We start from the raw sequence: 24488 nt of genomic DNA on the forward strand, positions 1-24488 counted from the left end.
ACAAAATTTATTACACCGAAAAAGGTCTCACCAATAAATTTAAAGTTTGTTGATCCCAAACTGTTTTTAATAACTCGGGAGTTATGGGATGTGTGAAAGTCCTGGTGATCGTTTTGGGTGCTTGTCCACTTTCCTTATAAAAAAAATTAATTTTGCAATAATTAATTAAAAGTGATTTTTGTGATATATAATTTTGCGCGATTTTTTCAAGGTCACGAATTTCGCACATCCAAAATAGGCCAGGTTTGAGAAAATCCGAAATTGTTGCGTGCGCAGATTTACGCGTTGCGCTCCACTTTGGGGCCCGACCCGGTTTGTTCGTTATTTTCAGTCGGATGACTTAACAGTCCAGGACCGCCGAAAACCCCGTCTGAAATTCAGTTCCGTGTGCCGAACATCTACCGGCATCTGGCCACAATCGTTATGATGTAATTTCATTTCAACAAAGAAAAACAAAACCAAAGACATTCAATAATTACTTATATCAAACTAAATAATTAATTTTTTCTAAATCATTTTTAAATTCTATTTGTTTTAACCGACGTTGTTACGTTTGTTTATTTTTACAGTTTCTCGCTCATTCAAAAATGGTTTATTTTAAAACATAACTTCAAAATCGAGTTAATTTTTTCGCTTTTAGTTTCAACTAAAACTTCCAAAAACGTTGCCAACACAAGTATAATGTACCGAGGGGAACATTTATTTTCATATACTATCATCGTTCGAAAATAACTTCGTATTCTATAGCCAAGGTAAAACAGTTTTTACATAAAAAAGTAAATCTAAAAATAATTTTTTTAGGGTTAAAAATAAATAAATTAAATTAAAGCAAACTAAAAAGGAATCAAAATGTTTTAAATACATAAAAATCTTAAAACAACCATTAATTCATTAATCCACAACATTCTTTTACCTTGTTTCAATGAAAATCAAATCGATGATTTATCCAAAAAAAATCTTAATCGATTTGTTTATAAAAAAAAATAAAACTTAAATGTTTTATAATAATCCGTATTTAAAAAGGGGCACTCGACTCTCTTCACCGGTGGTGCACACAGCACTGAGCGGCGTCTGCAGCACGTCACGACGTCTATTTTAACCCAAGCCACTGTTCACAAATGGATAGAGAGCCGGCCACTATGGCAGTTCATTGTGACAACCGTTTTTAGCGTAAATCCGTTCTAATTTCGACCCCTAAGTCGCAATTTATGAACAGAAATAAACCCCCACACATTTAAAATGCGACTTGTTTATCGTAAAAATATTTCTTTTCTTATAATTTTGACGAAACATTATCAACAACAATTAGATTTAGACCACGTTTTTTATTCCCTAATCTTTGTTTAGTCAAATCTCTAAAAAACACAAAGAATAGGACATTCTTTGTGTTTTTATATTTCTTTTGTGTAGTATAAACGGAAACAAAAACACCTTAATTTAAATAAGTCGCAGATTTCCTTTTGTAACAACATAAAGAACATATATTTACCCAATCTATTTTGATATACTTACTTTAAACGTTTAACCTTCGACATAAGCCGTGAGTTTTTAAAATAGAGTTATCGTCCGTTTTTTCTTCCCAAATAAAGGCAAACCGGCTGTGTTTTCACAAGGGACCAAACGTGCCAAATAAAATATTGTGCCAAACAACCTTTGAGCTCTCATTTCAAATCATTAAATCTTTTTTAACCGCGATTCCAACATTTTAACACATTTTATCGTACTTTTTAGACGTTTCAAACATAACCTATAGAAAATTGACTTACCGACACGCTCGTGGTGATTTTCGTGACAGTTCGTTTAGCGCCATCTTGCGACGATTCGATTCCGGATAAAAGAACTTGCGAACCGATGAATTTATTTAAAAGATTTCTCGCTTCGATATCTTCAATCGTTTCTCCTTCAATATCTAAATACCACGCAAATAATTAATGGAATAATTAAAGAATACCTGTCCCACTTAAAAATCGATGATTTTTTTTTAATCGGTAGGAAATGACTCAAAAGATGTGTTAATGATAAAAAAAAAGTGCGGAAAAGTGTAGTACTTACCGAAAAATCACTTTAAAGTTGCGATTTGACGTTTCTTTTTGGAAGTTAAAAGCAATGTTAAAATTGCATTTTCGTATTAAATTCTAACCTGAAATTGTTTAATTTATACCCACGCACAAAATAAAACGTTATTTTCACTAAACTTGTTGAGATTACAACATATTTTCGGATGAAAACCTTGTTTCTTAGGCTATCGATGCAGAACGACAATTAAATGGCGTTAGATAGAATTGTTTCTACCAAATGTGTGTTAATAGACTTTATGTTAATAGATTGTGTATCAATTGATCTGTCAAACGACTAAAATATCTTTAAATTGTAAATATCAATGATAAATAAGTATAGTAGCTTATTTAATAATAGTTTGCTTAAATTAAAATAGTTATTAAAAAAGACATATGTATACATGGTTACAAAATAAAAATAAATAAATAACCCGTGTGACGATAGCAACAAACTGTGCATTTAACCAAATGACAATTACAACTGACAACACAAGCAATGTTAACCATGTATTTTCGTATTAAATCCTAACCTCAAATTGTTTAATTTATACCCACGCACTAAATAAATAGTATATTGTTTTATATGGAAGAGAAGCAGTGCTTTTTATGGCGTGGTCTGTCGCTTAGCGACGAACGCAGTGAGTCGCTAATGACAGATGAGCCGTTAAAATTGTGGCGTGTCCGACAGTTTGCCGGACGAACGAAGTGAGTCCGGCAATGACGGACCAGCCACAAACGAATCTGCTTCTCTTCCGAATAAAACATAGTATTTTTTCTTCAAACGTTGCAAATAATACGGCGCTAAAGTGAAATGTTCTTCAACGTTATGGCGCTAAAGTGAAATTTACTTTAGCGCCATAACGCTGAAGTACTTTTTTGCTATGTTGATCTTAGCAACCGTCGTTATGCAACAATGACTTACTTCTACCGCGAGTAAACACGACAACAAAGTTGTCATTTAATGACGTTTGAAGAAAAAAGTTATTTTCACTAAACTTGTTGAGATTACAACATAATTATTCATAATAACACCTATGTGAAGTTAGCCCCCAACTAAATAGCATTTTACATATATAGTATTTTGATTATAACATGAAAACCAGTGAACCGATTTCGATAAACAATGTCTCATTCGAAAGCTTAATCCTTGGCCAATACGAATGTGGAAATGCCCGTGAAAATTTGAAAACTCTTTCGAATTTCGCTAAAACATCAAAATAATGCGAAGATATACGAAAATAACACAAAATTGACCTTCTTTAAGTGGTGATAACTCGTAAACGATGTACCCGATGATCAAAATCTATACGTCACTCGATTCGTCATAGTGTCTTCTATCGAAATCACAAAATGCTTGATTTCAATTCTCTCCCGCTAAGTTTATACAGCCCTCGGAATGACACCGTCTTCGGCTCGTTGTTTATGCACGTGTGAACGCTCGTGCTATTAATTAATTTTTAATTTAAACTAAATCGACTATAATTAGAGAACAGTTTGACGGATTTTAATGTTTTATATCTCAATCGAAAGTTTGTGTCTGGCTGAATGCTGTTGTCGAAATGCCCGATTCGAAATATTTAAGGATTTTGATTAAAACACAACAAACGAATTAATTAAACACATCAATTATATCTGTAACTAATTGACCAATTTTAGTCATCAAAATCTCGGTCGAAAGTATGATCTGCAATGAATGCGAAGGTGGAAATGCCCGATTTCAAAATTTACTAATTATGTGCGTACAGCCATTGAAATGACCCCGCGAGAGATTTCGAGTCGGGCATTTCCACTTTCGTATTGGCCAAAGATTAAGCTTTCGAATGAGATTTTGATTATCAAAATCGGTTGACTGGTTTTCTTGTTATAATCAAAATACTATACATGTAAAATCCTATCTAATTGGGGACTAGGAAAATTTGGAGCTAACCTCGTATAGGTCATAATGACTAAGTGCCTGTCGTTACATAGACTGTGTGTCTATTAACTGTGTACAAGAGCGTCGCCAGATAGGAGCAAAGATAGATTCGAAAAACGAAATTGAATAGAATATAAGATACAAATAGATTCTAAAAATCTATTTGAAATGTTTATAATCTGTTATCGCATTTAAATAGAGAGCATGAGAGTTAAATAAAAATTTGTTATTAAAAGACTTCAAACCACTTAAATATTATAATTAGGATAATTATTAGTTAGTTTAACGTTATTTTGGAACTTAATAACACATATTATTGATGAAAATCCCTTTCGTAGTTACAAAGTTTTAACATCAAAAGTTCATAACGTAGGGTGTATGACGTAAGATGGGTTTATGAGAAAGTTGAACTTGTTCATTCATAAGTAGATAGTTATTATTATCTTTATAATTTGTTACACGAATGAAAAAGCTCAACTCCTCCATAATTTATATTATGTTCAGTCTTTATGTGGTGCTGAAAAATATTGCAATTTTCTTTAGTTTTGTGTTTCTAGTTTTCAGCCTCCTCCACATTTGTCCGATAGCAACAAACTTGTATCCGTAATTTTTTATCTACTTTCTTAGCTGATATCTTTCTTATTATTAGAGATAATTCGAGATAATAATTAGAGATTCTTTCTCTATCTAAAACCGGTCTTTGTCTGTCGATAAGTTAATACTAAGATCAATCTGTACTTAAACTACAAAGCGGTGGCTCTGTACTTAGATTAAATAGCTTAAAATTACCAAACTTCAAGCCTTTGTGCAATTGTTATCAAACCGATTTTTAAAAAACTATTATCACACTCGGAAAGAGCGCTCTTTAAATTTATTATATCTTAACCCGGGTTTTCGTTGGTAAATGGGTCTATCGGCGTCATGCTTAAATCGCCCTTAATATACATCCCTACACGCAAAAACGTTTAATCACTATTCCTTTAAACAAGTTTCTTATTTGATATTGGGAAAACTATAGAAGTATAGATCTATCTTATCTACAATTTGCTGCTCTTTCTAATGGTGTATAACACGCGGCTATCGCTGCTTGGTTATAGAGTTTTTTCCTGGTGATATAAGAAAGTTATTGATCCCAACAATGTTTAAAAGTAACTAAAACGTGTGAATTTGGTAATTTTTTGACCAAAAACGTCCTTGTGTAAGTCTATAACTTCATGATATACTTCTATAGTTTTCCTCATATCAAATATGTAAGAAAGTTGTTTAGAGGTAGAGCAATTAAACGTTTCTGTATATAGAGATGTATATTAAAGGTGATTTAACCATGATGCTAACTGATATTGACCAACAAAAACCCGGATTAAGATATTTGAAGGAGCGTTCTTTCTGATTGTGAACACAGCTTTTTAAAATTCGGTTTGATAACAATTGCACAAGGGCTTGAAGTTTGGTAATATTAAGCTATTTTACGTACAGAGCGGTGTTCTTCATCTTTTATTGATTTTAATATTAACATATCGGCAAACGAGGACCGACGATTTCATAAAGAAAAAATCAAGCTTTCATATGGTGCATTTAGTGTTCTGCTATATCTAATAATAAGAAAGATATCAGCTAATAAAATAGATAGGAAATTGCGGATAAAAATTTGTTGTTGGAAGGTTTGTTGCTATCGTTGCTATCGTCACATCCTCAATCGGGCATTTCCACTTTCGTATTGGCCAAGGATTAAGCTTCCGAATGAGACATTGTTTATCGAAATCGGTTCACTGGTTCTCATGTTATAATTAAAATACTATACATGTAAAATTCTGTTTAATTGGGGACTAACTTCACATAGGTGTCATTATGAATAATTATGTTGTAATCTCAACAAGTTTAGTGAAAATAACTTTTTATTTAGTGCGTGGGTATAAATTAAACAATTTGAGGTTAGGATTTAATACGAGAAAATACATGGTTAACATTCCTCCCCCACCCCGACCGGCGCACTTACAATATTTAGACAAATAAATATATGAATCGATATTTTTCTATTTCCTCCATCTAATTATGCAATAATTTTAAATTTCTCCACTTTAGTTTACGAAGAAAACAAAAAATAAAAAATTAACTTTTTGCAAATGTCAGACGTTGATACCTCCGTTAATACTGCAAATTCGCGTGGGATCTTTACACCAATAATTTCCTCCAGTGTTTCTTAAATTTCCTCCGTCGTTATTTTAACAAAATATGCATTAAATTTTTTGTAAACAATATCTTGTTGTGTGCAGATGCCTGGACTCTGTACGCATGCGCAGAATACATTTGGGCGTGTTATTCTAAATGGCATGAAATGTAATAGTTATTTATATTACAAGTGGGCTAGAAACATAATTACAGTACGAGTGTGGAGAATTGCACGACGAGGTCGTAGACCGAGTCGTGTAATCACACGAGTACTGTAATTATGCTCTAGCCCACGTGTGATATACAGCATTTTATCTACAACTGCTAAAAATTACTAAAAAATCAATTTCTTTAAAAAAGTCTATTTGACATTTACAAAAATATTTTGAAATGATTATTGTCAATTTTGAATTGTCAGTTTCAACATGTTTACTCATCTGGAATAAGTGTTTTGAAATGTAAAAACATAACAATTAATGTTTATAATAAATAGTATTGTTTCTCTGTAAGTAGATAGCACTTTTTCTTTTGTATTTTTGCTCGTTTCAATAAATTAAGTCTGTTCTGATTAGGCTAAAAATGCGTTACGTAATGAAACCAGTGCGGTAATGAACTTCATTACGTAACTCAAATCACCTCAAATGAGTGCGGTAATGATGACTTATCCAAGCAGTCGTAGATAAAAATAGTTACCGTTAATAAATTTGACTTGTCTATTTCTTATTGTTTTAGAATAAAGCTAAAAATAAACTTTTTCTTTGTGTCGTCAAAAAAATTAAATTTACAGTTTCGTGTAAATTACGGTACTATAACAAAATCAAACAAAATATATTTTTGCAATCCAAAACAATGCAATCCATTAAATATTTATGTATTAACAGTTGGTGTAATAAACATAATTATTTGTTTTTAAATACCAGAAGTTATCTTCTTATTTAATTGTTAACTTTTTAGATTTACCTACCGCTCCTTAATTTATAGGAAACTGTTTTTTCATTTCAATTTCATTTCTTCGACGACACTAGATTTCGGTGGCGTTTAGAAATTTTAAAATAAATACTCCTATATCCATGAATGTATGTAGTGTAATAATGTTCAAGTATTGTATAAAAATCATTATTAACGTAATATAAATTTAACAAACTAAATTGTAAACTAAATAACACAAAGAGAAGAAATAATAAACATGGGTATGACAGTAAATGAATAATAAATATTTTATGAATAATATAATACAAATAGAAATAAACTTTAAACTATATTGCATTATAAAAAATTGCACTGATAATTATTTCCTCTTTTACTGGTAGTCTACAAGAGGTTCCAATTAAATCATTTTTCATCGTCCAAATCCCATTCGCATTATGGCATAAGGCAATGTAGTGGCTTATTCCACCTTCAATTATTGAGGGCTCACATTTGATAATGCCACTCAAAACTAAATTCTTTTCATTTACTTTGACGTATTCTGGAATGTCTTCTATTCTTGTGCAGAATCTTGATATATCCATATTTAAGGTCTTCGCATAGCTTGAATTTTTGTATGCATCCTCAGTGTCAATCCACAGATATGCCCCCAACAGGTAATTTCTAGTTGAATTATTTCCACATTTATGACATGGGTATATTTCTGTTCGTAAATAATTATTAATTGACTCTACAAGGTTTGAATAATTGTAATTCCATACAATACTTAAATTTGGAATAGAAATTGCAATTTTATGAAATACTTGATGTTCTTGACATTTCAAGCACGAATATTGTTCTTTAATATATCCATAAACCTCCATTAGTTGTGTGAACAAGAATGTTATGTTCGTGTTGCAGTCAATAATATTACTTTCTATTTGAAAAACAGATTTTAATATATAGCCACGGTTCAAATATAAGCTATTGTTCACGCCATTCCTACAATACTGTTGCAAAAATGATGAATAGCATAACCGCTGTAGAGCTTGGGATTCGTTTTTTCATCGGCGAAAGAGAACTAGTTACCACACTTAATAAGTCTGTAAAATCGGTAAACCTGCCATTTACCGCCATTTAGAATAACCCGCGTAGACGTATTCCGTGCATGCGCACAACGTCTAAGGATCTGCATACATACAACAAGATATTGTATACAAAAAATTTAATGCATCTTTTGTTAAAAAAAACGATGGAGCAAATTTAAGAAACACTGGAGGAAATTATTAGTGTAAAGATCACACGGGAATTTGCAGTATTAACGGAGGTATCAACGTCTGAAATTTGCAAAAAGTTAATTTTTTATTTTTTGTTTTCTTCGTAAACTAAAGTGGAGAAATTTAAAATTATTGCATAATTAGATGGAGGAAATAGAAATACATCGATTCATATATTTATTTGTCTAAATATTGTAAGTTCGCCGGTCGGGGTGGGAGAGGTGGTTAACATTGCTTGTGTTGTCAGTTGTAATTGTCATTTGGTTAAATACACAGTTTGTTGCTATCGTCACACGGGCTATTTATTTATTTTTATTTTGTAACCATGTCTTTTTTAATAACTATTTTAATTTAACTAAACTACTATTAAATAAGCTACTATACTTATTTATCATTTATATTTACAACATAAAGATTGCAAAGAACTTTCAGTTATTTGACAGATCAATTGATACACAATCCATTAACACAAAGTCTATTAATACACATTTGGTAGAAACAATTCTATCTAACGCCATTTAATTGTCGTTCTGCATCGATAGCCTAAGAAACAAGGTTTTCATCCGAAAATATGTTGTAATCTCAACAAGTTTAGTGAAAATAACTTTTTATTTTGTGCGTGGGTATAAATTAAACAATTTCAGGTTAGAATTTAATACGAAAATGCAATTTTAACATTGCTTTTAACTTCCAAAAAGAAACGTCAAATCGCAACTTTAAAGTGATTTTTCGGTAAGTACTACACTTTTCCGCACTTTTTTTTTATCATTAACACATCTTTTGAGTCATTTCCTACCGATTAAAAAAAAATTCATCGATTTTTAAGAGGGACAGCTAATCTTAATATATGCCTAATTAATTAATAAAGGTTAAAAATTAGAAAACTGACCTTCGTTTTTCATGCGGGTAATCACATCTTGCACGCCGGTAACTTTGGAGTGGTCGGTAAGGAAGGTTTCTGTTCGTGTTCCCGATGTTTTGATTGTTTTTGTTGTACTTTGTGCATAACCTATAATTGTAAACGATTAAAATTTGATTAAAATAATTTTTTTTTAATACCCGGAGATGTTTCTCTACTACTTCCGGATTTAGGCGATGGGCTTTTTGTATCTTTGAAGCTGGATGAGCGCAAAATTAATCCTGCCTTGGGGAAGGACGATTTACGTTCACTCTTCAATGTTTCAACTATTAATTAAATAAGCATCATAATAAGTACCATGATAAATAAATAAATATTTTTATACCCACCAGCATTTTCAATAAATTTCTGCGAAATTTCTTTGACTGATCCCCTTCTAGTAACTTTAGAAGTTTTCGAAGATTCTTCAATTTCAACACCCTTATTTTTTATCGTTTTTAAAGATGGTGTGCCTTTATAACCGAATTTTTGGGTCGTTGTGATGGACGATATCCCCTTTTCAGTTTTAAATTCTTTATTTTCAAGATCTTTAGGGTCTGAAGAATATTTCGTAACGCTGACTTCGCCGATGGGTTCTTGACCGTTTTCGGAATAATATTGGCTTTGAATTACCGTACCTTGAACTTCAAAACGTTTAATCGTTATAAAATAAGAAAAATTATAAATTTAATATTTACCTTTCACTTTATCAGATTTATTCTGCGCCCTCAAAGCCTTTAATCCAAAAAGAGGAGTGCCGTTCTCATCTAAAGGTCCAACTCCGTAACTTGAAGTGATTACATCGGTGATTTCTTTACTCGGACTTTTTTCTGTTCGATTTGAGATACTTTTTTTGATTGCGATTGTGGTTCTTTTAATCGGGGTGTTATCGGAAACCTTTTTTAATGTTTTTTGGGTCACCCATTCGGGTTTTTCATCAACGACAATCTTTTGAAGTGGTTTGGTTTTCTTTAATTCCGTTTGGAATACTTTTTTCGTCTCATTTTTTGCGTCACCTTTTTCGGGAGATTTTCTTAATTTCTCGGTAGGACTTTTACTTCTTCTCGTAGAAGATACTTTCTTCGTTGTGTACTCTTGTTCCGATTTCTCCACAAAACTCGAAGAAGAAATAGTTTTTGTTTTTTCAACACTCGTCGAACGCCTTCTATTAATTAAATGATCGGTTTTGGTTATATTTTGATGCGATTTGATTTTTTCTTCTTCAATCATTTTTTTAACAATTCTAATTTGTGCTCGAATCCTTCTTCTGATATCATAACCAACGATCGTTTCCAATAACTTTTCCAAATATTTTAAATCGAAAATTTCCTCGATTTTTAATTCGTTTAATTCGTCTTGTTTTTCGTTAACTCTTTCAATTTTTTGAGTAGAGATGACCCTCCCAGAATCGGTCCTTCTTAAAGTAACCCCAAATTTGGTCGTTCTCGAATCAATTTCTTCAACTTGATGAGTTGAAGAAGTACTTCGAGTCATGATATCCTCCAGTTGTTTAACATTTTCTTTATGGGGGCTACGCTCCCTTAAAGAACGATCCAAAGGTAACATATAATGAGGAATATCTTCATCGATTTCCTCCTGTTGAGAATCGATATTATCTTTTTCATCGTCATCGTCAGGTTTAATTGATTTAGGTTTAGAGTGTTCTCTAATCGTTCGATCTAACGGTGTCATGTAATGAGGAATTTCTTCATCATCATCATTGAAATCTTTCGGTGTTGGTTTTGATTCTTTAATTTGATTTGGTTGCGCATTTTTTCTTCCCTCAAAAACTGATGGTCGATTCAATATATCTCTTTGCACCAAAATTTCTTGTTCTTTATTGATATTTTCAAACAAAGCTTTGGCTTTTTTGATCGTTTCCGTCGATCTTAACCTACCGGTTGGACTCAAAACAATTTTTGGTTCATCACTCGATGATTTCCGACTTGTTTTTGGGGTTGTCTCAATCTCCAAACTTTCTTTCCGCACCGTTTCTTTTTTAGTAGTCGATTTAAAGCTATCTTCACGTTTTAATTGACATTCCCTAATTATTTCTTCTTTTCTAGGTGATGGACTACGCGCTTTTATTACTTTCTCAGGCGAAGGAGTTCTTTCCGGTTTAATTTTAATTTCTGTTTTAACTTCAGGCTTTTTAACCTTTTCAGCCGTTGCAATAAAATGAGATACTTTCTCTGAAACGCTTAAAAGAGACTCATCATTTTCATCGACGTTATAATCTTTTTTCGTTTCTTTATCAATTTTACTTGACTTAGGCTTAGTTAATTCCTCAGCTGTTGTAATAAATTTAGTGACTTTATCAGATACGCTTAACATGCAATCATCTTCTTCGATATCAATTTTTTCTTTATTTAATAAAGATTCAACTTGAATTTCGGTTATTTTGCTTTGAAAACCTTCGACGTCTTCGTTAATGATTTCTTTAAGCTCCCCAGGTAGTGTTTTAATGTCTTCTGGTTCTGTAATTTTATCGGGATATCTCGGCATTGAGAACTCCTCGATTGTAACGGGATAAGGGCAAATTCTATCCGGGGTTCCTTCTCGTGATGATTTCGAACGTTTTAGATCAACGATAATTTCCCTTTCATCAGCGACAGCGTTTTCGATTAAAATCGATTTGGTTGTGATACATTTCTTTTCTTGTTTCGCAACTTTTTTCTTGGTTTTTTCATAAATTTCTTCTTCTTGATCGGTTTCTTCTTCATCGCTCGGCACGTGATGGCCGTTCGTTAAAGGTAGTTTTTTCTGATTCACTTTTGGAACCGTTTTAGACGTCATTTTTGACGTTTCAGTATTTTTAGGTTTTATTTTTTGAGGTTGACTTGGCAAAGAGGAATTTACAGTTTTTGTTATCGTTGTTTTATGAATCGTTGTTGGTGTTTTCGGTTTTAAATTAATGATAGTTGAGACAACGTGGCGATTTGAAGGAACAGCTTCGATGGTTTTTTGCAAAACCGTTCTCGTGATCTTTGTTGATGAAGAAGGAATCTTTTGATTTATTTTTTGGGTTGTTTTCTTGGGTGTAACCTCGATTTTTGGAGTGGTTAAAGTGACTTTAGCCGTTGTTGTAACCCGCTTTTTAGGGGCTGCTTCAATTTTAGTTGTTTTTGTTAATTTCTCAGTGATTTCAGGTTTTTTATTATACAACGTTTTTTCAGGTTGATCTTTTTTCACTATTTTATGCGGAACATCTGGGATTCCACGAACAAATTGTAACTTCTCTTTATTACAACTCATTCTTTGATCATTACATAAAGCTTGAACGTTCTTTTTTGTTACAATAGTTTCCTTAATCGGCTTCTTTGTTTCCAATTTTTGTATTTTCTTGATTTGTATCGGTTTTTTTTGCTCAACTTTCTTTGTGGTTTTAACTTTTTCCATTTTCACAATTTCTTTCATTTGAATCGGCATAGAAGTTTCTCTTATATCATTTTTCCTTTCTACTTCTTCATCAGATTCCGAAGAACTCGTTTCAACTTCACCGTTATCTTCCTTAATAATCTTTTTATCTTTTTTAACTTTTTTCTGTTTCTTTTCATATTCTTTTAACGTAATTTCAGTATCAAATTGCTCATTTCTGATAAACGAATCCAATTCTGATTCTTTTCTTACATCTAAATCGCTTAAAGAAACTCTATCTGGTGTCCTTCTATCTGGAGTTCTTCTATCTGGTGTTCTTCTATCTGGCGTTCTTCTACGTGACGCTCTATCAGTTGATAATAAAGGAAGATCATCCAAAGATACTCTATCAGGTGATTTTTCGCGTACATAATCCCGATTTTCAAGGGTTTCTGTAAGAAATTCTGATACAGTTAACGTTTCTTCTAAATCTTTCTTTAATTCCTTTTGAATTGGCTTTGCAATTTGAGAAGGAAATTCAGAAATTCCTTTTTTATTTGGCACCTTCTTTTGTGGTCCCTTTTTAGGCTCAACATCATAAATATCTTGAGAAACATTAGTTTCTTTGATTGTTATTGTTACAGTATCATCTTGACGTCTTTGAGAAGGAAATTCTGACACTTTTGGTGCTTGCTTAATCTCTTTGCGCTTCTCTGGGTAAGGTTCCAAAGGTTCCTTTTCAGGAGACTTCTTAATTTGAGATGGAAACTCGCAAATTTGAGGAGATTCCCCCTTTTTATTTGGCACCTTCCTTTGTGGTTCCATTTTAGGCTCAACATCATAAGTATCTTGTCGAGAAACTTTAGTTTCTTGAGTCGTTATTGTTACAGTATCATCTTGACGTCTTTTAGAAGGAAATTCTGACACTTTTGGTGCTTGCTTAATCTCTTTGCGCTTCTCTGGGTAAGGTTCCTTTTCAGGAGACTTCTTAATTTGAGAAGGAAACTCGCAAACTTGCGGAGTCTCCCCCTTTTTATTTGGCACCTTCTTTTGTGTTTCCTTTTTAGGCTCAACCTCATAAGTATCTTGTCGAGAAACTTTAGTTTCTTGAGTCGTTATTGTTACAATATCATCTTGACGTCTTTGAGAAGGAAATTCTGACACTTTTGGTGCTTGCTTAATCTCTTTGCGCTTCTCTGGGTAAGGTTCCAAAGGTTCCTTTTCAGGAGACTTCTTAATTTGAGAAGGAAACTCGCAAACTTGCGGAGTCTCCCCCTTTTTATTTGGCACCTTCCTTTGTGGTTCCATTTTAGGCTCAACATCATAAATATCTTGACGTGATACTTTAGTTTCTTGACTTGTTATAGTTACAATATCATCTTGACGTCTTTGAGAAGGAAATTCTGACACTTTTGGTGTTTGCTTAATCTCTTTGCGCTTCTCTGGGTAAGGTTCCAAAGGTTCCTTTTCAGGAGACTTCTTAATTTGAGAAGGAAACTCACAAACTTGTGGAGTCTCCCCCTTTTTATTTGGCACCTTCCTTTGTGGTTCCATTTTAGGCTCAACATCATAAATATCTTGACGTGATACTTTAGTTTCTTGACTTGTTATAGTTACATTATCATCTTGACGTCTTTGAGAAGGAAATTCTGACACTTTTGGTGCTTGTTTGGATTCTTTGCGCTTCTCTGGGTAAGGTTCCAAAGGTTCCTTTTCAGGAGACTTTCTAACTTGGGAAGGAAACTCGGATATTCTCGATGGTTCTGCAAAGAGAATGAATTATTAGCACATAATATTAACTATGTAAAGATATTTTGAAGCACTTTTTTACAATCTACTCAGCACTAGAATTATTTAACAAATATTAACTCACCTATTTTAGATGATTCCTTCGTCTTCTCTGGATACGGCTCCAAAGGTTCTTTGTTGGGAGATTTCCTAATTTGTGATGGAAACTCAGCGATTTTAGATGGTTCCTTTAAATCTTTACGCTTTTCTGGATAAGGTTCCAAAGATTCCTTTTCTGGTGATCTTTTAATTTGCGATGGAAACTCTGAAATTTTGGATGGTTCTTTAATTTCTTTAGATTTCTGCGGATAAGGTCCCAACACTTCCTTCTCAGGCGATTTTCTAATCTGTGATGGAAACTCATTTATTTTCTCCTTTTTACTTTTTAATTCCTTTTCGGGCGACTTTTTAATCACCTTTTCCGGAGATTTATCAAAACTCCTTCTTCTTGATTGATCATCAACTACTTTTGTAGAAGTTATTGAATCCTTTCTTTCTTTATTAATCAACCCAAGAATCTCTTTGCACCTTTCCTCATAAGTATCAGTACGCCTAAAAGGCTTCCTTTTATCATCGGAACCTTCCTTAGTTGGCGATTTTTTCGGCGAGAAATCCATCAAAGGGGAAGTTGGTGATCTTTCGGTTACCTTTTTCTTTTTCGAAGTAGTAATCGTTGTATCCAACGTTTTTGGTCTTTTATCAACAACAACATTCTCAGTATGTCTTCGGGATATTTTCGTATCTTTAAACAAAGTATCCAAATCGGTTATTTGATCGTTTACGGATCGAACGAATTCAATTTCGCTTGCTGTTGTAGTTGGAGATGGACTCCTACTTACTTTTTTCTTTCTCGTTAAAGTATTTGAATCATAATCAGATTTTTTTGTTTTTATAAATGTTTCAGTACTCGAAAATTTTTCATTTTTCTTATTTGATATAATTTTTTCGGGACTTCTTGTTTTACTTTTTTCCGGACTCCTCCTAATTTTTTCTGGGCTACTCCTCAACGAGCTTTGACTTGGAGTTCTTGAATTTCTCCCACTCGGAATTCTATTTCTATCAGGACTAACCGATCTTAAAGATCTTACAAAAGCATCGTGAGTTGGGTTTATATCAACGCTAATTTTTTTCGAAACGTAATCAGTTCGATATGTAGTTTCATATTGACCATCAGTTGGGGAACGTTTTTCATCTAATTCAGATTTTGGGCGATTAAACGGTTCGCGACGTTCATGGGGAATAAAATCTTGTTCGGGTTTTTGAGGCTTTTTAGTTTCAATTGGGATTATTTCAACTGGTAAAGGTTTTTGCGCCGTTTCAACAACGTCTCGGCGTTCATTTTGAAGGAAATCATCACTCGTTGATTTATATTGATCAATTTTATTTGTTGTTTTTATGATTTGTTCAGGTTGGAAATTTTCGACAACTTTATAAACATTTTTATCATCCCCAGTAATCATTTTTTCCGTTGTTTTTTGAATCGTAGAACTTTTCACATTTACATCATCCCTCCCAAGAGTTTTTAAATCATGAATTCTCCTCCTTGATTGTTCAGTATTAAAATCGTCAAAAGATTCCACATTTTTTTGATCATCAAAACATTTTTGACTTGTAATAACAACCTCTTGAGTTGAAACTGGTTTCGTTTGAGTTGAAGTTTTAGTTTCACTTCTTATTACTTTAACGTTTTGAGAACCTAAATCTTTTCCAACAACTCTTCTAGACTGATCATCATCGTCAAAATACTGATTTTTAACAATAACAATTTCTTGGGTTGGTACAGAAACACTCTCGTTTCTTTGCGATTGCGAGGAAGTCGTTTGGTGATGACTCTGACTTTCTGATTTCTTCTGTGATGAAGTTGAATAAGATTTAGACCCAGAAACGGTTTCATATCTCGTAGTTGTAACGGTGCTTCCATCTGGGAGTGTTTTAGTTTCCGTATAAACTTTAGTTTTTCCGTTAGAATCGTTAATCGGGTTATTTTCCTTAATTTTTCGAATTTGGTCAAAATCATCGATTAAATCCCCGCTTGTTGATTTTTGTTCGCTTTTAAATTGCGATGAAGAACTAGATGTCATTGATGAAGTAAAAAATTTCGAATTTTCATCCCCACCATGCGCTTCCTGTTTAATCACATTACTCGTTGAGTTTCCAACGGATTTAGTATAATTTTTATCATCGCCTTCATGAGAAACCGAAGCTTTTTGTTCCGCTTTTGCTGCATATTTCGCTTCACCTCCTTGAATCTCCTTTCTTCCGGATGTTGTAGCTAATCTCGTCGATACATGGTGTTTTCCATCTTCAGAGGAGCGATTGGTCTCCATGATATCCCAGCCTTGATCGTGTTTTTTAGAAATTCCTGTTATTTTGTAAGCATCTCTTGTTGGGGATTCGGAGTCGCGAATTTCTTTAGTTTTTAAGCTCAAAAAGCTTTGATCTCCTAAGCTATCAGCGTGGGTCATTTTATCGGAGCAAGTTTTAGTTGTTTTTATGCTTTCTTCGCCGGTGTTAGTGTAAAAATCTTTTAAACGAGTTTCTCGGATTTTATACATATGGGCGCGAATTTCCTTTTTTCGCCCAAAATCATCTGTGTCTTGCCACTAAAAATTGTTTTTAATTAATCCCTTTAATTTTATGTTAATTAATCACTCACCATCCGTTTTAAAACATCCTCATCTTGAATCAACGAATAATCACTTGTATTCGAAGACATTCCGATTTCATTCAAAGTTATCTACAAACAAAATTAAGATTAATTAAAAATCATAACTTATTAATAGAAGATGATTTTTTTTATGGTTAACTGACTCATTTTGACCCATTTAAAATTCTTTTTAAAATTTAAATCTGTCGTTTTGTGGTTTTTACTTTTATTTTCGTTTTAACGAGAATGATAACGTAAAAAAGTTTACCGATAATCGGGAACGAAGAAAGGTTGAAAATGGGTACTTTAGATTTTTTTTTAACTTGAAATTCCGGTTAACATTCTTCGATTCCTACTTTTCCTATTCGTTTAATAATAAATAACAGTAATAATCCCACATGGAGAATTGTTTGAGGAAAAAAATGGTGTAAGGTGACGTTATCTGGGTTTCTGTTGTAAAGTGCATGGGTGGGTATTACTCATCTAGAAAAGAAATAAACGTGTATGCAAGAAAAAATAACGCATTCGTCCCACAAGTGTCGATGTTAAACCCACGGGATTTATTAAAATCTAATCTTAAAAACTCTTTTAAAAATTTATTTAGATTCATTTAAAATGGATTTAATAGTTTATACTAAAATTAATTGATATTATTTGTATTACAGATTAATACAGCCCCACACTCAGGAGTTAAGCCAGATAGTTTTTTTGGAGAGATTGACTATAAAGATTGATATGGTTGTGGTATTTTTGATATGTACAAAATTAATGAGACAACAAGAAACGTGTATAGACTTATTTATACAGATTTATTTTGCAATTAACCATTTTCTTCTGTTTTTAACTCCAAAACATTCTTTAAACAACATATTTTCTATTAACTTCTTGACTTAATCGCATTTCTTATTATCGTTATAATCATCTTATATGACTCTAAATGATCTATAATGATCAATATATGACTTGGAAAGCTTAACTCTTCTAGCACCATCATTAATCTGTATAAAATAGATCATTATGCTTAATGCATAATGCACACCCTGCAACTAAAAGTATAATAAATTTTAATTTTATTCCAATTTTAATCCAAGAATATTTAGAATTTGACAGTTCAATGTGACCAACCCTAAATAAATAAAATTTAGCCTAACCTAAAAATTAAAAATTTTTTTTTGTGTACTTATCTGAGGTTGAGTTTTAATCGGGCATCGTTTATCGAGTTTCTTTAAAAGGTTCATCTTAAATTTTTGATTTCTCATGGGCGTGATCCCTTCGGGAACGCTTCTTAAGGATATTCAATTGGAAGAATTCGGATCAGAAACTAAATTATTCGACTTTATAAGGTCATTGTTGAGTTTATAACATTATTTTTAAACGATTCTTTTGTATTTTTACGTTCAATAAACAATTTTACTTCTATTTTTTGGCGAAAAAGCATCTTTAAGAATACACACTAACCTTCTTTTATTTCCTTTTTTTTCATAGCTACCCTAGATATCTTAGAAATAAAACCGGTTAATGTCAACAAAAATCCGCTTTTTTCATTGGTTGATCCAAGTGGTGTGATTTATACGATGATATTAAATACAAAGGAGTTTTATATTCCGTGGAGTTTTAGAGGTAAATATTACTTATTTAAATCAAAATAAAGCTATAGTGAAATAAAAAAGTTTAATATTAATTAAATTGTTGTCGATTACAACGCCATCTTTTGACATCAAATTAATTTTTTGTTTGTAGATTACATTAATCAAACGTCAAATGAAAATAGAGGTTAACAATGCTTTAATTGAGTTTTTAACCAAATAAAGGAATAAAGGAAGTTAGCGGCTTGGAATTAATTAATTTCTCCATTTTCGAAGTTAATTTAGTGATGAAAGTATTTCGGTTGCAAAAAACTAGTTTTAAATATTTCGTGGAGATTTAAAGGTAAATATTATTTATGTAAATCAAAATAAAGCTTTTTATTTTTATGTAGTGAAATAAAAACGTTTAATATTAATTAAATTATTGCCGATTATAGCGCCATCTTTTGACATCAAATTAATTTTTTGTTTGTAGATTACATTAATCAAACGTCAAATGAAAATAGAGGTTAAAAATGCTTAAATTGAGTTTTTAACCAAATAAAGGAAGTTAGCGGCTTGGAATTAATTAATTTCCCCATTTTCGAAGTTAATTTAGTTATGAAAGTATTTCGGTTGCAAAAAACTAGTTTTAAATATTTCGTGGAGATTTAAAGGTAAATATTATTTATGTAAATCAAAATAAAGCTTTTTATTTTTATGTTGTGAAATAAAAACGTTTAATATTAATTAAATAATTGCCGATTATAACGCCATCTTTTGACATCAAATGATATTTTTTTTTAAATTTTTGTAGATGACATTAATCAAACGTCAAATGAAAATAGAGGTTAAAAATGCTTAAATTGAGTTTTTAACCAAATAAAGGAAGTTAGCGACTTGGAATTAATTAATTTCCCCATTTTCGAAGTTAATTTAGTTATGAAAGTATTTCGGTTTCAAAGAACTAGTTTTAAATATTTCGTGGAGATTTAAAGGTAAATATTATTTATGTAAATCAAAATAAAGCTTTTCATTTTTATGTAGTGAAATAAAAACGTTTAATATTAATTGGCGCCGATTATAACGCCATCTTTTGACATCAAATAATATTTTTTTTTAAATTTTTGTAGATGACATTAACCAAACGTCAAATGAAAATAGAGGTTAACGCTTAAATTGAGTTTTTAACCAAATAAAGAAAATCAGCGGCTTGGAAATGTTTTAAATTTTATCATCATAATCAAAGTGAGTAAATTCGTATTAATTAATTTCCCCATTTTCGAAGTTAATTTAGTTATGAAACTATTTCGGTTGCAAAAAGTTAGTTTATGACAGATTTCTCTTTTTGGGTATAAAGCTCCAGATTCTTCTTATTGTGCCAAGGCTACCCCATAACATCGACTTCTTGCTCTGCATTTCATCGCGGTTGTTTTGCCCGAAAAACAGAAAGAGAGAAAAAACCGAATAAGAAGTCGAGAAATCGGTACGCACGCACGCAGCCTCTGGTGCTTGTCTCGACGTTCGTGGTAGCCCCATTTTTCCTTATAAGGAGCAACCTTTATATGGGTTCCAAGTTGCACTTTTATTTGACCATGGCCTCCCTCCGCGATTAAGCAATAAATGAGTCAAAATATGTCCATACATCAAGTTGTAGATCGTCATCAAAGAGCATATGGTCAATTTTTGTTTGATTTCGCTTTTATGAAGAGCGAGAAACGAAAGAATTTGATTTTGGAGTTATAAATAGGCGTGAATTAATTTTTAACGGGCGACAAATTTTAAATAATCCGGCAATTGACCAATTTATTTATGATGTCAGATTTGAGTGTGGGTTAAATTTAAATTACAAGGTGTTTTTCTATTTTGCACGAAGACACTTAACGATTATTAGCGACACGAAACGATTTTTATTGCTTTATTTGTTATGTAACGTTGAGGAAGAACTTAAATTATTTATTTTAAAGGCGGGTAAACACTTAACGAGTGTTTACGCCGATTAAAAAGTGATTAAAATTTAATTTAAGTAAAATAATAATATTTGTTTTGAGAAAAAAACTTACCTTAAGTTTTTTTAGGCTTCTTCCACCCCGTTTATTCGATTATAATTAAAAAAAGTATTAGAAATTAGTCACTTAAAAAATTGAAATTGAATTAAAAATTGGAGTTTAACTCAAAAATTTTTGTATCTCGAAAATAATTAGTTCAAATTCGTAGCGGGAAAAAAATATTGATCGGCACTATCGTTTCAAACGTCGTCAGACGACTGACTGAAAGAAATCAGTAGGACACCTTCGAACCTTGTATAAATGTGGTATAAACTGCGTTGTTTGTGTGTGTGTGGCGCGAGCTGTATATGTTTATTTACCCAGGACCGGACCATAACATATAATTCGTCATAAACACTTTTTTTTTTGATATAATTCACCATAAATGATTTTTATTTAACTTGAAAATTTAATTTTTTATGTAAGAATGTTGAAATTAACGCAAATAAGTTAATCCAACCCTGTATAACTCCGCCCTCAAAGAAAATCGTCACGATGACGTCATTGCTCAATTCGCAACGTTTTGCAAATCGCAAAAAAAGAATCGAACCGAATAAATAAGAGATGGTTAAATCAGCCATACAAGATGGGATTAAATTAATATTTTTTTGGAATTTTTCAAAAATTAAAGAAGATAAAATGGGACGAATTAAAAGAATGACAATATCGTGCCATGGCCAGCAGCATTTTGTGGTGTATATCGTTGTAAAAGATAGAGAGAGAGAGTTTCTTTACCAAGTGTGGAGATTCGACCTTATACATCCCAACATTTCGACGAATATGGTATTGGCGAATTGTACTCTTACACAGATGTTTCGTAATCAACACGAAATACAATCGAATCTTTAAGAAGATTTAAACAATTTTGGTTAAGCAATTAAAATTAATCTTGCCCCAAAAAAATAAATAAGGAAAGAAAAAGAGTCGGTTTACAAATCCATTTTACTTAATTGTTTATTCAAGATGCAAATTGCACGTAACGCGCAGCAATCTAAATTTAGAAACATCCATAAATCCGAATAAATCGAAAAACAATGATTCAGAAAGATATTAACACAAAAATCGTTCCACCTTCTTCGTCAAAACTTAAAAAACGATTCTTTTAAACACATCTATTATTCATAAATACCTATAATTCTGCAATTCTAAAATTATACAGAACAGAAAAACCGATTTCGCCCACGGCAACAACAATTTCAACAACAAGTTAAAGAGGAAGTTTAATAAGAACGAGTTAATACCAATACTAATACTAATACAGGTGAAAACGTTTTCGAAACGAATAAATAATTCATTTTTATAATTTATAAGCGGCGATGTGCAGCTGTACGACAAAAGATTCAAATAAATCGAAATAAATGAGCGAAAAAAAACCATCCGGAGTTCCAAAAATGGCGAGAACAACGAAGAGATCGAAACCAGTCGATGGAGGTAGGCGAGCGATGACGTCATTTAAACGTATTCACGATTTAAAAGCGAACTAAATAAATTTTTATTGTTAAAAACTTACATAAGAAATTGTGTTTATTTAAAGTTACTTTTTATTCAAATTTAGGTTAATTGATTTTGACATCTGTCAAGTATATAAAATGACAGCTAAAATTATCATTTTTAATTGAGAAATTAATATTATATAATTATATTATAAATAAATTAATAATTATTTGAAATATTCACAATTATCTGTCTTTCATTCCCCTGTATACTCAATGTTATGAGTTATGAGCAACTGTATTTATCAATTAAAAATGATAATTTTAACTGTCATTTTATTTCGTTTTCGATAACTGTTTATCCATCCTGTTTAGATCCGTTTGTTTTTGAAAAGAATTTATCATTTTCTAAACAAAATTTTTTTAATTGTCACATTAAACTGTTTATTGCCTGCAATATCGATTAAAGATTATTAATTAATAATAGTCGGATCATTAAGCTATCTTAAGTAATCGATTTGTGGATTGGAACAATTCAGTTTTATCAAGATTAAATTCAACATTTATGTGAAAAATAATTTTCAAATTAACTTTATAATCAAAACTCTTTATATAATAATGCTTACATAACACTATTTCATAATATAAAATACACAACTTTGAAATTTTTGAATTGATTATGTTTATTTTAAAGAATTGACCTGTTCATTTTTTTTCTATAATACCTGTCAAATTGTTGTAAAGTTGGCAAAATTAACAGGGAGTTTTGTTTTATCATGTTTTGAAGTAAATATGTCACATTGACGTTTGAGCTTTCGTTATTCAAAAAGAAAAGGTGCATAAAAAGTGTTGTGGGGTGTTTATTTGCCATTTACTTACCTAGAAAAGGTATTTTATTCTATTTAATTATTTTGTAGCACGTTTTTATAACAAATATGTACAGGGTGGTTCAAATTCGATGTCCGAATAGGCTATCTCGGAAACTATAAGAGCTAGAAAAAAAATAACTTACATGTCATGATCTCGTTTTTCGAGAAACTGCAAATGCCAATAACCTCAAAGCGCTACCGTCTTTTGTTTTTCCGCTAGAGGCCAAAATTGAAAATATTGTAAAACCAGCAAGTACAATTATCTTGGTTATTATTATAGGTGGAGTATTATAACTAAGACATTATATGGACACTTTTTTACAGAGAATTTGATGATGTAGTCAAAAAATTTTTTTCGAATTTAGATTTTGAGATATTGTCACAATTTTCGTTTTTTTAAATGGATACAACCACTCATTATTCGCTTGTTAAATTCGTTATTTTTTTCTGATTACAAAAATATGGGGTTAGATAAGTCTATTTCTTATTGTTTTGGAATAAAGCTAAAAATAAACTTTTTTTTGGTGTCGTCAAAGAAATTAAATTTACAGTTTCCTGTAAATTATAACTAAAAATTAAAAAAAACATATTAATGATATTTGAAACAAATATATTTGTTGAACTATTTAATTTATACTTTTTTTGACACAAAAGTTGGAATAGATTGCATTATTTCACATTTTTTATTAATATTTAATATTATTATTAAATAAAAAATTAAAAAAAATTAAAATTAAATGATATTTGTATTCAAAAATTTTCTTTTGATATCGATTACGAAAAGTTTAACGTTAGAATGTTACATATTAAAAAATAAAGTAAATTTTATATAAATTTTTAGTAGAATAATTTTTAGTTATTGTTACAGGAAACTGTAAATTTAATTTCTTTGACGACACTAAAAAAAAAATTTATTTTTAGCTTTTTAATTTAATAATTAAATAAGAAGATAACTTCTGGTATTTAAAAACAAATATTTTTTTTAATATGTAACGTTCTAACATGTTAAACTTTTCAAAATTTTCGTAATTCATCTTAAAAACAGGATTTTTAAAGTAACACATCAGAAAATTTTTTAATACAAACAAATTGCGCCATCTATCAATAATGTATTAAGTCATTTAAGAATAATATTAAATATTAATAAAAAATGTGAAATAATGCAACCTATTCCAACTTTTGAATAATTATATATATAAATTAAATAGTTCAACAAATATATTTGTTTCAAATATCAGAAATATGTTTTTTTAATTTTTAATTATAGTACCGTAATTTACAGGAAACTGTAAATTTAATTTCTTGGAAGACACTAAAAGAAAAGTTTATTTTTAGCTTTATTCTAAAACAATAAGAAATAGACCTGTCAAACCCTATATTTTTATAATCAGAAAAAAATAACGAATTTAATAAGCCAATAACCAGTGGTTATTTCCATTTAAAAAAACAATCGTTGTGATAATATCTCAAAATCTAAAACCGAAAAAATTTTTTTGACTACGTCATCAAATTCTCTGTAAAAAAGTGTCCATATAATGTCTTAGTTATAATACTCCAGC

General features: G+C 31.1%; 1 protein-coding gene and 1 long non-coding RNA gene across 3 annotated transcripts in view; one reads left to right on the forward strand and one right to left on the reverse strand.

The window, feature by feature from the left end:
- The window catches only part of LOC111418277 (titin-like), a 34936-nt gene extending 14080 nt beyond the window's left edge, over positions 1 to 20856 (reverse strand). For both annotated transcript variants that reach the window (XR_011640386.1, XM_071196046.1), the window contains exons 1-9: positions 20643 to 20856; positions 17024 to 17104; positions 14453 to 16970; positions 9921 to 14342; positions 9573 to 9866; positions 9384 to 9509; positions 9214 to 9333; positions 1767 to 1909; positions 32 to 133 (exon numbers count right to left, since the gene is read on the reverse strand). Coding sequence is in view for 1 of the 2 variants with exons in the window: in XM_071196046.1 (XP_071052147.1) it covers positions 32 to 133; positions 1767 to 1909; positions 9214 to 9333; positions 9384 to 9509; positions 9573 to 9866; positions 9921 to 14342; positions 14453 to 16970; positions 17024 to 17083 (7785 nt within the window). In the remaining variant the exon portion in view is untranslated. The remainder of the gene's footprint in view (positions 1 to 31; positions 134 to 1766; positions 1910 to 9213; positions 9334 to 9383; positions 9510 to 9572; positions 9867 to 9920; positions 14343 to 14452; positions 16971 to 17023; positions 17105 to 20642) is intronic.
- On the forward strand, positions 17119 to 20636 carry LOC111418282 (uncharacterized). Its single transcript, XR_011640387.1, has 7 exons — positions 17119 to 18357; positions 18500 to 18634; positions 18755 to 18943; positions 19076 to 19256; positions 19397 to 19577; positions 19713 to 19827; positions 19940 to 20636. It is a non-coding gene; the product is annotated as an uncharacterized lncRNA (long non-coding RNA).
- Positions 20857 to 24488: the final 3632 nt, after the last annotated feature.

The sequence above is a fragment of the Onthophagus taurus genome, chromosome 5, assembly GCF_036711975.1.
Source record: "Onthophagus taurus isolate NC chromosome 5, IU_Otau_3.0, whole genome shotgun sequence".
NCBI classification, from domain to species: domain Eukaryota; kingdom Metazoa; phylum Arthropoda; class Insecta; order Coleoptera; family Scarabaeidae; genus Onthophagus; species Onthophagus taurus.